Source organism: Plectropomus leopardus, chromosome 14 (genome assembly GCF_008729295.1).
Source record: "Plectropomus leopardus isolate mb chromosome 14, YSFRI_Pleo_2.0, whole genome shotgun sequence".
Taxonomy (NCBI): domain Eukaryota; kingdom Metazoa; phylum Chordata; class Actinopteri; order Perciformes; family Serranidae; genus Plectropomus; species Plectropomus leopardus.
In genome coordinates this window covers 7,037,320-7,050,804 of record NC_056476.1, presented here as the reverse complement: position 1 = coordinate 7,050,804, position 13,485 = coordinate 7,037,320, and the positions used below count along the sequence as shown (strand labels likewise).

The 13,485-nt window shown below is 39.0% G+C and overlaps 1 protein-coding gene across 3 annotated transcripts in view; it reads left to right on the top strand.

Moving 5' to 3' along the window:
• Positions 1-13,485, top strand: part of sash1b (SAM and SH3 domain containing 1b) — a 61,506-nt gene that overhangs the window by 40,976 nt on the left and 7,045 nt on the right. For all 3 annotated transcript variants that reach the window (XM_042500801.1, XM_042500802.1, XM_042500804.1), the window contains 14 exons: positions 1,601-1,729; positions 2,722-2,772; positions 3,315-3,364; positions 5,729-5,769; positions 6,171-6,257; positions 6,595-6,707; positions 7,208-7,309; positions 8,788-8,920; positions 10,376-10,776; positions 12,111-12,185; positions 12,283-12,423; positions 12,534-12,666; positions 12,977-13,146; positions 13,235-13,441. In XM_042500801.1, the coding sequence (XP_042356735.1) occupies positions 1,601-1,729; positions 2,722-2,772; positions 3,315-3,364; positions 5,729-5,769; positions 6,171-6,257; positions 6,595-6,707; positions 7,208-7,309; positions 8,788-8,920; positions 10,376-10,776; positions 12,111-12,185; positions 12,283-12,423; positions 12,534-12,666; positions 12,977-13,146; positions 13,235-13,441 (1,833 nt within the window). The remainder of the gene's footprint in view (positions 1-1,600; positions 1,730-2,721; positions 2,773-3,314; positions 3,365-5,728; positions 5,770-6,170; positions 6,258-6,594; positions 6,708-7,207; positions 7,310-8,787; positions 8,921-10,375; positions 10,777-12,110; positions 12,186-12,282; positions 12,424-12,533; positions 12,667-12,976; positions 13,147-13,234; positions 13,442-13,485) is intronic.

Genomic DNA, 13,485 nt, shown 5'->3' with positions numbered 1-13,485 from the left:
TAAAACACACCTTAAGTTTGGAGAACTTATTTCCATAATCAGTATTTTCATATAAACCGCAAATAACTTGAGTACTTGTCTGTGAAAGGGGTTTAGTGGTGACAAATGCATAGATAATGATTACCCAACACTCCAGTTTCCTTGAGCCTTTAACTTGTTTTGGGGTTTCTGGCCAACTGCTGTCATAGTGTCATTTCTAGACACAGCAGGCAGCTATTTTTTGCCAAAAAACCCTTAAAAATCTACTGTACACTAGGTGGTGGAGACCAAAACAGAGCTAAAACAGGAGTGAATTTTTCTCAATGTTGTGCCCTTAGCAAAGACTATAAAATAACAGATGTAGTCACTGTGACATCACCAGGTTTGTGGTTTGGTTCTGTTTTGAAGCCTTGAGTTTGGCATTTTGGTGGTCCCCATCTTGGATTTTTATTTTTTATTTTTTTAAACCAGGGTGACCATATTTGGATGAGAGGGTGGAGATAACCACAAGGCTAGCAGATAGCTTAGTTGGCACGAGGCATTCGCAGTTATGGCTGACTATGATAATACTAATGCAAATGCTAACTTTTCACTAGAGGAAAAACAGGCTTAGCTGGTGTGTATATCAGCTAAAAACAAGAACATTTGGAATATGAATCTGAACACTTTTTCTGCAATGCTTGTTTCAAACAACAATTTGCAGCACTTTGTTTCCCCCAAAATGTACCTTGCTAATGAAAATATGTTGCTTATGAATATAATTCTTTGGGGAGATAAACTCTTGGATAGACAGCGCTACAGGCTTATGCACTTTTTCTAGATGGTCAACAAAATTTGATCAGCAAATTTATTGAGTGGGTCGCTCCTATCAATAGATACTTGTATTGGTCCTCAGTGAAATAGACCACATGTGATCCGCTGACAGTTTGAATTATGTCGTTTAAAATGCCTTTTTAGTCTAGAACTACTGTTGGGTTATTCCCCTGACCAGGAAACCAGCTCCACATGTTTATGCTGGTCCCAAAAGTCACAATTCAGCAAAAATGATCTGAAGTGATTTATCTCTTATTCGTCTTCTCTCCACGTGACAAAAGGCACATAACTTCATGTGGCACAATAGTAGGAAACTTAAAGGGTTACATCCAGTGTTTGCAGGACAAAGACTCATCTGACTGAGTGATTCTACTTGATGTGATTTACGGTCGACTGAACCGTGGCCTCTTGAGTGGACTCCTGATGACTGTTGGAGAGCAGGGTGAGAGTCGTGGCTGCGTCACACGGTGCTTCCTCTGGCCAGGGGGTCATGTCTGAGGAGCGCTGAGGAGGTGGAAGGGGTCACTGGGCAGGAAGGCAACAAGCTGCTGAAGACAGAGGCAATATCACAGCAGGACATCTCTGATACTTTCACCCTCCTGGTGCTTTATCTCAGCGTTTCCTGGCTGTTTGTTTTGCTGGTGACCGTACTAAAGCTTGAAACAATGGGTTTAATCATGGCAGTGGTCAGTGTTTACTGTGTTTGCCCTCCGTTTGGCGTCTTGCTCAACCTCTGTGGGTTTTGTTTCCTCTTCTGGTCTGTGCTCATGTCTGTGTGAGTGTTTGAACGTCTCTTTATCTCCTTCAGGATGGCTCGGTGGGGAACCTTGATGACCTGGCTCAGGAGTATTCTCAGTATTACGGCACCTCCCTCAGCGACGTGTGTGAAAGGATGGAGGAGCTACGGAAACGCAAAGTAGTGCAAGATACAGAGATGGTAAATAGTCTCATCAGTCTTCTTCTTATCAGTTCAGAATTGGGCTCATCAGAAAAAATCTAATATCTCAGCATTAAATTATTATAGCTTTTTGTGCTGCCGTCTTGCTAAATTACCACACCGTCTTTTAAATTCAAGACTGACACCAGCTTACAGGATTGTAACAAACTCATGGTACAATATCACTGTAAAAAGTCCATGATACAACATGTATCACAGTATAAAAAAAGAAAGAAAGAAAATTGATGATGTAAATAAAATGTGTTTCTTTAAATAATACATCTGATGTGTACATTCACCAGTTTCTTGTTAGGTCTTAGTTTTATTTTATACAGTCAAACAAGGAAGTCTCTTCCATGCAGCGAACCAGAGATCTTTAAATGAGTAATGTAAAGTCGTATACGACATCGTCAAACCCTCAGAGTTAACTTTCAAAGTGATTTCTGATTTTCATCAAAAACTTATAAGACTTCTGAAGACGCCGTGCACATTAAGTTAATCGTGTCCTCCAATGTTTTCTTCGGGTCCAGTCCTTGTGAAATGGCCCGCTGTATTGTTTGCTATTCATCCACTCTGTGAGCACCGACCTCCGCAAGAGAGATTTCTGCAATTTTCAACTTTTATAGTGTGAAGCATGTCTGATTTTCTCATTAGCACTTTGTAGTGAAACAGACATGAGCGTGCAGCTCAGAGGGAAAAGCTCCGCTTCAGCGATACAGTATAGAGTTTTTTGGTTTTTTACATTAGACATCGCTTTTGTTTTTGTTTGTATGTTTGAAAATATCTGAATATCATAAATAATATTCAGATATGTTCAAACACCTGTTGGCAGAACAACATTTGCAGAGTTCATAACATGTGACACATAACTGTTTATCAGTGTTATTCCACAGTGCGGGCTGGCCATCTCAGTCAGCTGAATATTATTTCTATTTCTGTGTTATGATGACAGTATAATTTACTCCTCCGCTTCCCCTGCTTGTGCATTTCAGGGAACAGTTGACTCAGTGGCCACATCACTGCAGCTCCGCTCCCAGATCCAGGTGAGTGTCCAGCTCCGAGTGTGTCAGACCCCCAGAGAAGTCAACTTCCTCCCGCGTGCGTCAGCAGATAGGCCGATGAGAGGCTGTGGAATTGCCTTGTCATGATTATCCTGAGCAAAACCAAAGAGGTGGACTGAAAAGTAACATCTGACTGACTGTGATGCAGAGAGGTGGCCTTGAGCCTGTCCTTGTTGTGGAATCTATCTGACAAGTGGCATATTTGAGTTTAGTTGCCACCAGATTACTAGATTAGTATTTTAAAAGTGCAACAAGTTACAAATAATTAAATACCTTAAATTCTTTTTTGTTATCTCCAAATTGCACTTGATTCAGTCTGTATAAGCTATTTTGTTCGTCTGTCCTTTGAAAGAAAATGCCTTTTTTTTAAATTTCTTTTTACATCTTTTCTTGAAAAAAAAAAACAAACTAGAAAATCAATTAGCCTGTTGCTTAAAAAAATAAACTTTGTTATCTTGACCTTGAATACAAAAACCAACTCTGTTGGTATTTAAATTGACTTCTTTTTTTTTTACCTCTTGAAGGAATCCCTTGGACTCAGCAGTACCATGTCTACTCCAGAGACTGAAAGAAGGTAAAAAAAAATCCAAATAATAACTTTATTTTTTTTAAGTAAGTTGGAAATTTGCTACTTTTTTAATGTGATTGAAGAGATCATTAAGAGATCATTATAAGCACCAGTAAATACGTTCATATGTTTGGGGCTACTGTTTTGTTGATAATGTGTGGTGTTGTGGCTTTACAGACTACGTTATTATCATTTACAGTAATATAAGTTATATCAGTTTTGGAAGCGAATCCTCCTGTATTATCTCTGTGACACCGCTTGGACACAAGTCTTTTCTCTGTTTCCTGCTGCTGCCCGTCACATTTATGAAGCATTTCTGTGTCACCTATAAACTTCCTTCCTCCTCCCCCCCCATTGTTTCCTTTGAGGGATGTCAAAGATTAGTCATATTTGGTCATTGGTGGTGATGACTCATGAAAAAGCAACATATTGATTTAATTAAGCTTGTTAAAGAGTCGGAACTTGGAAAATTTGAGCAATATCCACATTTTTTTTTTACAAATAAGGAAAAGACCTTTTAGGATCTAGATAGAAACACACACTCATGGAAAAGTTACACTGCCCCCCAGTGGGACAAGTACGTAACAATGCTGGAGAAAGCTACACGTATCAGTAAAATGTTTTGATGACTAACACCATTATTTTAACACTAAATCTTTTGAGCACTTTGAGCGCAGCTTTAATTACATTTTTCTTATTATTCTGTGTATCCTCCTTTTATCCTGCCTTTAAATCAAGAGTTAATTTGTTTATCCACAGTTGGTATGCTATTACAATTTTCAAGGTTTTTGGGGGGATTTTTTTGGTAGAGTATTCTTTTTCTTATCACTGTGCACTGGTCATTATTTTATTAGGGGGGGTAGAGCCTAAGTTTTATCGCAATACAATAATATATCACTTAATTGAACAACACTGCAACATTTGATTTCCACAATACGATTTTTATTCAGTTCACTTCAGGGGCCTGAGATCGTAATGACACAATATCAGTAAATAAACTCATTTACCGCTCACCATTTTCTCCAAGGCGCCAGACCACAAGCACTGTTTGAAGATTTAAGAGAGAGGTGTGCTCGGATGGAAATGCTCACACAGATGTGCCATGGAAATTTCACAATAAAGGCAAATCTTAAAGATGATGGCATGCTTCGAAGTTGTCACTTTGCATCAATAATATTGAATCACTGATCACTGAATTGATTTATCAACCCAGATCTATGTTTCATTACACCCCTATTATTTACTGCGGAACATGTCATTATTTACATGATTTACTGTGGAGCATGTTGGGCCCTTTTAGACTGTTATAGTGATTAATAGATACATAAATACAATTGATTTTCATGCCAAAATATTTCAAATATTCACTTTTCAACGTAGAATTTGGAAGAGGGAAAGCTTTGCTTGTGTCTGCAACTCTGAATAGATTTTTTTCTTAAAAACAGAAAAACATGGTGTACTGCTTGCTTCATAAATAACGTGGGTTGGTATAAAATTAATTTTTCATGTACATGTTTGAGTTTTTGACAGCCAGTCCTGATATTTTTACTCTCGTATAGATTATTTTATTTGGCAATATTTAAGATGTGATCATGCAAAAAAACCCCAAACACATTTAGTGTATCATCTAGAGACACTGATTGTTTCTTTGCTGAAAACAGGCAGATTATGTCTTCTAGGAGGATTAACAGCTGCTGCAGATCAAGGGACAAAGTACATCTTTTCAGTACAATTGCAATTGTACAAACATTTTTTTAACTGTGGTCTGAGAGAAGCCTCTAATACTTCAGCAGTGTCCAATATTACCACTTATATCTCATTTGTAATACAAACACTACATGTCTGATGTGTTTGCAAACTTGAGAGAGAGACTATCTGTGTGTGTGAGAGAGAGACAGCTCTATACAACAAACCGCCCAGAGAGATGAAGAGTGAAGGACAGACAGACAGCCAGAGAGAAAGAGAGGGAGGGTGAAAGTGTGCTGGGAATGCAGAGGCCACGTTAGCGCTGCTGCGGCTGCAAAACCCTGACTGGACATGAAAAAGGATCTATTGTTCCTGCGATGGCCGCAGAGCACTGACCTCTGTTCATCAGCCAAGAGCAGCCACTCTTTTTCGTCTGTTTTCACTACTTTGATTTCCTTTTTACTGAGATGCTAGTGTCATGAGGGACAGTGCACTTTTGTGATTTTTTTTTTTTTTTTTTTAATCTGACGCAAGTGGAGAGGATAGAAAGAGATGTAAAGGGAGATGGTGGGTTAGCAAGGAAAATGAAGAAAATAACTTTGGAAAACAGGTACTTTTCTTTTCAAGGCTTTTACTTCACATTTGTACTCTTTAGATGAAGTTAATATTTTGTTTGATTTGCAGGTTTCCTGTGCACAAATCAAGCTCTGATGATGGATCAGGGGGTAAGTTGGAATTTATATGAATTTTAATTATATGTATCATGTACTAAATGCTTCATTGTAAGTCAGATTGATGTAGATTTTTACGGCATTTTACACTAAACAGCCAGAAAACCTACTTTAAAACTGTTTCTGTGTGCAGTAGTGGCTATAAGTGTTTTTAAGTTAGCATTTTTTATGGCGGTTATGACCATGTGGAGTGAATCTATTCAAACTAAAAATATTTTTATGTTTTTATTTTGAAGATATTTTAATTTAGGGCATAATGTAATACTTAGTTAATTCAGGGCAGGCGCTGGAGTCATTAATTGTTTACTTATTATTTGGATGTTTTTATCTGGTTTGGTAAAAATGTGTTCTTTTATTCTGTGCACTAATTTAAACTGAATTGTTGTGTTTTGTAGGAAAATGGGATGGAAAGAGAAAGAGCAAGTCTTTTTGGCAGAGTTTTCGAAAGTCACAGAAAGGAGTGTTGCGTCAGATTTCAAAAGGTATGTTAATATAATTTTATTTATTTATTTTTTTTAATTTTTTATAGCGTTTTTTCAAACCAGAGTTACAAAGTGCTTACATAATACAAAACAATATCATACAATATAAGAAAAACAAAAACATAAAATCATTTTTTTTACACAGAAAATATGAAAAAAAAGAGATATCAAACAAAGTGTAAAAGAGAAACATGAAAAATTAACTCAATAACACACTCAAAATTTCTAAGCATTACAATTATTACACTGTCATCATTTGACATGTTAATCTTTTAAAGAATTGCCTAATTAAAGTGTTCAGTTTCGTCAGCTGTCATCTCTTCTTTCTACCTGACAGGTGACGACGTTGGTTTTGTGGCGAGTGAAATCACAATGAGTGACGAAGAGCGCATCCAGCTGATGATGATGGTGAAGGAGAATATGATCTCCATAGAGGAAGCCTTGGCACGGGTACGATGTCATACATCCCACCGTTTTTACTTTCCTGACGTGAAAGTTACACCTGCTGTGTTTTAATTTTCTTTTTGCTCAACTTTTACTTTACTGTGGAAAAAAAGTCCAACTGGATGCTTAACGCATTTTATCAGCAGAATTATCTTGAACACTTAATGCAGTTTTTTGAGTTTGGTTCATTTAGAAAAAACAAAACACATTTTTTTTTCAGAAAATGATGGAATAGATTGCAAAAAGGTGTTATCATGGGTAAATTTGAATGCATTAAAAAAAAAGAAAAATATTGAAATTATCTATCTAGTTTCCTTACAATGAACAGCATTTTTAGTTTTGTGAAAGAAATAACATTCTGATGTCGGCATATGCTCAAAACATGGTTTTATCTCCTTGAAGCAAAGAATCTGTTTGTGTGTGTCAGCTGTTCGAGGCTAAATAACACGTCAGCTGGTTGTCTAGCTCTGCATCATCATGTACTAACAAGGCCATTTTTTCTGCAGCTGAAGGAGTTTGAGGTACAAAACAGACAGACGTGCAGGTCTGATCCCACAGAGTGGACGGATCCCTCCAGTCCCACTACAAATGAGTCATTCAACTGCAACGTAAGTCTCGAAGCAGCTCCCAGTCTGACGGCATCTTAGTCTCTCTTTAATGCTGAATCACAACTTCAGGCAGTGTGTTGTGCATGAGGGCCTCTGATCTACCAGTGCCAAGGCTGCTGAGCTGTTGACAGCTCCTCTCTCTTTTCCCTCTGTCCCTGTCCCGGCGATGAACCGGGGCCCCTCTAAAGCCCTTCAGCTCAGGGCCCTCTCCCAACTGCAGGCCACTGGGCGGACTTCTATTCATCACTGTCAAAGCGCTAACCCCCTATTGTGCTGCAGTGAGCGGCTGGATTCAGCACAGGGCCCTGTTATGCAGGCAACAGCTCTTTTATGCATGGGTGGGGTGATTAGGGGGCTCAGGTTCAGGGCACATTTTTCAGATTCGTCTGGATGGACTGTTTCTCTTTGCTGTGTGTGTGTGTGTGTGTGTGTTTGTGTTCCCCTTTTACTTTCTCTTTCTGTGTTGGTTGCACGTCTGTTGCCCCCTCCCCTGCTTTTTCTCTGTTAATTATAGACCATCTCTACTTACATTGAATTTCTGTTATATATTTAAAGTGTTAATCTGCTTTCATTTTGTTCTTTGACGTGTGTTCTGGGAAGTGCGTACCGCTCACATTGCGTGTAGGTCAGCAGATAAAAACCTCAACATCTGTGTGCCGAGGCTTCAAATGCACCACGGACTTTTTCACCAAACATCATTTATGTGATGGTTAAGGTGATTTCCAAGAAGATTGCTTTTCATTTTCCCACGTATAGAAAGCTTCTTTTTTAAATTGTGTTGTGATGTAGAGCACTGCACAGCTGTTTGCATGAGCTTCATCACTGTGGTTTCCTACCACATATTTATATTAAGCTACAAGTCGTTTATACAGAAGTCTCAGTGGGTTATTGCAGGAGCACTTGCAGCACGAACACAGCTTTCATACCTCTTTTTATTTCATACAACGCAACTCAACTTTATTTATATAGCATCTTTCATACCATCATGCAGCCCAGAGAGCTTTTCAAAACAACAAAACAGACACAATTTAAAGGATGACAATTACACATAATTTTTTACAAAACCAGAAAATTACAACAATAAAACAGTAAAAAAAAATAAATAAAAGTCTATAGAATAAAATAAAATGAAAGCAGTGATTAAATACAGTAAAATTAATTATTAGAATTTAAAATTAAACTGTAATATTTCTCCATATTAAAAGCGAGATGAAAAAGATAGGTCTTTAATTTACTTTTAAAAATACAGAAAGCTTACCCTTCTAATGTTCCTCGGCAGTGAGTTACTTCAAGGGGAAAACAATAATTAAAATATACCTTGAAATATGTGAGCTCACGTACTGCTAAGTGTCAGAAAGCATCAGTATTAAGTAGTATCTCTTTTTATTTATTTTTTTATTTTATTTTCCTACTGTAAACACAAACTTCTGTGGTAAATGTTTTCTTTAACCAAAATGCTTTCTTGTCTCTCCTGTCAGCCTTGTGACCTGTCAGACAATGAACAAGAAGAATCTGTGACGTTCAGGCGACTCCACAAACTGGTCAACTCGACCCGGAAGGTGAAGAAAAAGCTGATCAGAATTGACGATTCGAAGAGGCCTGGAGCAGAGGGTACTAACATCAGACTTAATCTCATAAAGTACAATTAGTCATCTCCTCACTGTCCTACTGTGTGATGCTACTTTGTTTAAAAGTGTTGGAGAAGTTGAAGTTTTTATGCGGGTAAATTGAGGAGTATATTGCTGGACATGCAGCCAAGATGTGAAAAATGGCAGGTGTTTACAGTGAGACCACACCGTTTATTTAGAGGAAATGAGACACCACAGTGTGATGCAGAGTCTCGAGAAAATGTCAGTAATTGTGCTCGATCTAATTACCGTTTGACTAAGAATATGTGCTGCAATAACAGTATTTATGGTGTGTTTTCACTAGTTGTGTAGTCTGAGAATATATGTTTTGAAGAATATCTTATCACATGTTTTTCCAGCACTTTTGATAACTGGCACTGAATTGATGTGATGGAAAATCCTCCAAAACAGGTTGTAGACGATGACACACTGCAGTACAGTGTAAAAAACACATTCAACTGGAGACAGTACAGTGTTTTAGTTTTATGATGAATGATCTTCAAAAGCTCTCAGTTCATTTTCACCTTTATAAGAAGAATTATTTCACAGAAAAAATAATATAATGCATTGAAATTGCAAACAAAGGCAATTTCATTTCAGATTTTACAGAACTGATCTGGAGTAAATGTCACAACTAGCTGGTTTCTGATATTTAAAGGGACAGTGCACCCAAAATCAAAAAATAGATATTTTTCCTCTTACCTGTAGTGCTATGTTGCTAATGTTAATGTTGCTAATGTTGTTGACTACAGAGATGTCTGCCTTCTCTCCGATATAATGCAGGCTTCCTGTGGTCATGGAAACACTGGAAAAGTCATGGAATTTTACAATCACTTTTTCCAGGCCTGGAAGAGTCATGGAATCAATAAAGATCATTGGATGTTTTGAAATAGTCAGACAGTTTTGTTATGTGTAATGAAATTGTTATCTTTCAGGGATAATCTTCCACGTAATGTAACATAAAGGCGAATTTGTATCCTGTAGCTGACGACATAATGTTGCTTCAGTATGTGTTGATGTGTGATGTTTGTTTACCTTTATATATGTTTCCTCATTTTCTCTCCTAGCTGAAATTATTTTCGAACAGAGTTTGAATCTTGATATGTTTGAGATATGAAAGTGGGGCAAGGAAAAGTCATGCAATGATTCCTTGAAAAGTCAAAGAAAAGTTTGGAAATGTCCATGAAAATGTGTGGGGACCCTGTGATGGAAATTGCTGGCATTCAGCTTCTGGTGTTCAAAGTACCAAAATATACATTTGAAAAACTAAGAAAAGAATATCTTTTTTCGATTTTGGTGGTGAACTGTCCCTATAAAAAAAAATCGAACTTATTTGCAATTAAATCTAAAACTTGAGGATTTTATTACATTTGATTTATTCTGCTGACATTGTATTACAGTATTACCTTCCTGCGCTCTCCTCTGTTTACTCCTCCAGAGAGCGTGATGACAGATGGTCCTCCCTGTGGAGATGCCAGCGCCTCCTTGTACTCAGGTGTGCAAAAGAAGCTCGCAGTTTGCCCCGTGGACTCCCTCACCTCAGCTCTGCGGGACCAGCTCATCTACGACCGGGACTCTGACAGCCTGACCACATCCCCCTCCTCCAGCAGCCTCGACACCTGCAGCAGCCAGAAGATCTTTCAGGCCTTCAGCAAGTCGAGTGGGAGCCCCATTCATCAGGAGACAGGCGTAGCTGTGGAGGTGAGGGAGGTGGCTGAGGGCAGCGGCTCCTCCTTTTCTGAAGTGGAGGTTTGTAACAATGAGGAACCCAAAATCGCTCGCTCAGTGACTGATGGAGAGCTCCGTCACCGGATCCTCAGCCCGCTCAGCCACCATGGAGTGAGTACAGTGGAGCCTTTGTTGGGAGGTTATTTGGAAAGTGGTGCATTTTTAAAGCTGCTGTGCTGAATTAATACTTTCTACAAATACCCTGCAGCCTTTACATCAATTCCAGACTGAACTGATACCCATCAGCATTACACAAGCTGCCCTGCATGCACTGCTCCAGATATCCATTCAAACCTTTATTTAAAACTCAGGAAATCAATTTAGGGAGACCCTCATTTTCAGTGTTGCTGAACATGAACAAAGACATTAAAACAATCAACAAGCAAACAAATAACAATTAAAACAGAAATAAAATAACACTGAACAACAAACAATGATAACATTGTAAAATATGGGTCAACCATTATTGTTTTTTCATGGCCAGTACCAATTATTAGTACTACAGTAAAAGTTCCTCCCATGCTGACACTTTCTTTGCATGTATCACAGACTGCCTTCACCGGTGTTGATTGAGTGTAGTACACACACTTTTTCATTAATTAATTTTATAGGCGATGATTAAAATGAAACGTCGATGCAGATAATCGGCAAAATGCCAGATATCTGCCCCAATCTGTCAACTCCTATTGTAAATAGCTAAAAATAAAAATACAGGACAACCAACATGTTATGGAGTAGACGTACAAAACATTTACACTCAATTAAAAGATCTGAATTAAGGCATTTGAACAGCCATAACGGTAGAAGAGTGTCCAAGTTTAAGTTTGCAGATTATTCCATGTATAAGTTGCACTGTAAGAGAATAACATTTTTACTACTTCGGTTCTGATTTGGAAAATATGGAGCAACAAGCTATTCTGTGACCGAGTACCAAAGTCATTTGAGTTCAGAGTTAAAAGGGATGAAATATAGCGAGGAAGCATCTATTTCAAAGCTTCATAGATGAATAAAAACCAATGCTGGTCCCGCATCACAGACAAATGTGGCCTGCCGACCTTTTGATAAAGATGACTGTGGTGGGTGCTGTTATAAATTTAGTCCAAGCCAAGTTTAGATTCAGTATTAAGTGACTGTCATCCTGTACCTTTTCTAATACTGTCAGTTATTTTACTAGTCAAGTTCTATAATTGAGTGTGTTGTTCTGAGATATATTTTCCGCTTGACCTTCGTGGGGTCTGTAGTGAGCTGAAATGCTGCAGGAATTTAAGTGATCTATGGTGCATCTTAACAATAATCACATACCAGCTCCAACAGGTCCTCGAGGTGCAGTTCCTCCAGTTGTGGCTGCATACAGACTCTAAAAGCTCATTGTACTCATAAAAGGACACCCCCAGCTTCACCTACATCTCTGCTTATGAATGTCCTGTTTGTTTATTTTCTCACAGAGAGCTTGTAGCTTCGGAGGATTTGACCTGACCAACCGCTCGCTGCACGCGGTCACCTCTGACAACGATAACACTGTACGTTAAATGTCATTCTGCCTCAATTTCCATACACAGAGTCAAAATATGAATAGTTTATTTATTTGCCTTTTTTCTGCTTTTTGTGTTAAAATAGAATAAAGACGGAGGCGGGGTGAGAGATCCCATCAAGTCTCCACCAACATCTCGTATTTCCCTGGGCAAAAAAGTCAAATCCGTGAGAGAAACTATGAGGAAACACATATCCAAGAGATACCACTGTTCTCTCTCTGAGCAGGTATGTGTGTCAGTGTAGTGCTCCACAATACAGAAGCACCCATCAGGGTTAACAGGTAATGTTGTGAAGAACGTGAAGCACAGGTAACATGTTTTTCCTCTGTGTCTTAGTCAAGCCCAGACCGCATATCAAGCTGCCCTCACTCCCCTCAGATAGACTCTGACTCTTTGGAGAAACCCAAACTGAAGCCAGGAGGCTCTGTGGAAAGCCTGAGGAGTTCCCTCAGCGGACAAAGCTCCATGAGTGAGTCTGTGTGTTTACAGAGTGAATGTGCCTGATCTGGGTGTGCTTGCAAATAATTCTCACTGTTTGTTTTAACTGGACCTTGAAACTCCAGATGTGTGGTTGTGTTTATCTGAAAAGGTTTTCAGGGGTATTAAGTTGTCTTTGAGATAGCCTAAACTTCCTGGTTTCACTGTGTTTGTGGATAACTGTGACATCTGGCACTTCAGTCAGATTAAAAGACATATTGAAAATATTTTTCAGATACTAACGGACCCGTGCAGTCTCATGGTCGTGAAGAGGCTCATTTGTCTTTCTGTGGTTTGTGTAGGCGGTCAGACTGTGGGCACCACTGACTCCTCCAACAGCAACAGAGAGAGTGTGAAGTCTGAGGACGGGGAGGAGGACGAGTTACCGTACCGTGGACCCTTCTGTGGACGCGCTCTCGTTCACACCGACTTCACCCCCAGTCCCTACGACACTGACTCCCTCAAACTGAAGGTACGAACACGTTTTTGATACAGAAAATCACACAACATGTATAGGTGAGCTGATATCTTGTAAAAGCTCCACTGGTCTCATCTTGCAGAGCGGAGATATCATCGATGTCATTAGTAAGCCTCCGATGGGTACGTGGATGGGGATGCTCAACGGTAAAGTCGGCACCTTCAAGTTCATTTACGTGGACGTCCTGAATGAAGAGGAAGTGAAGCCCAAAAAGACGCGCAGGAGGAGGAAGGCCCGGCAACCCAAACCCACGTCTGTAGAGGAGCTCCTCGATCGCATCAACCTCAAAGTAATCAATTTACCTTATAAGCTAAATCTGTCACACATAGAGGT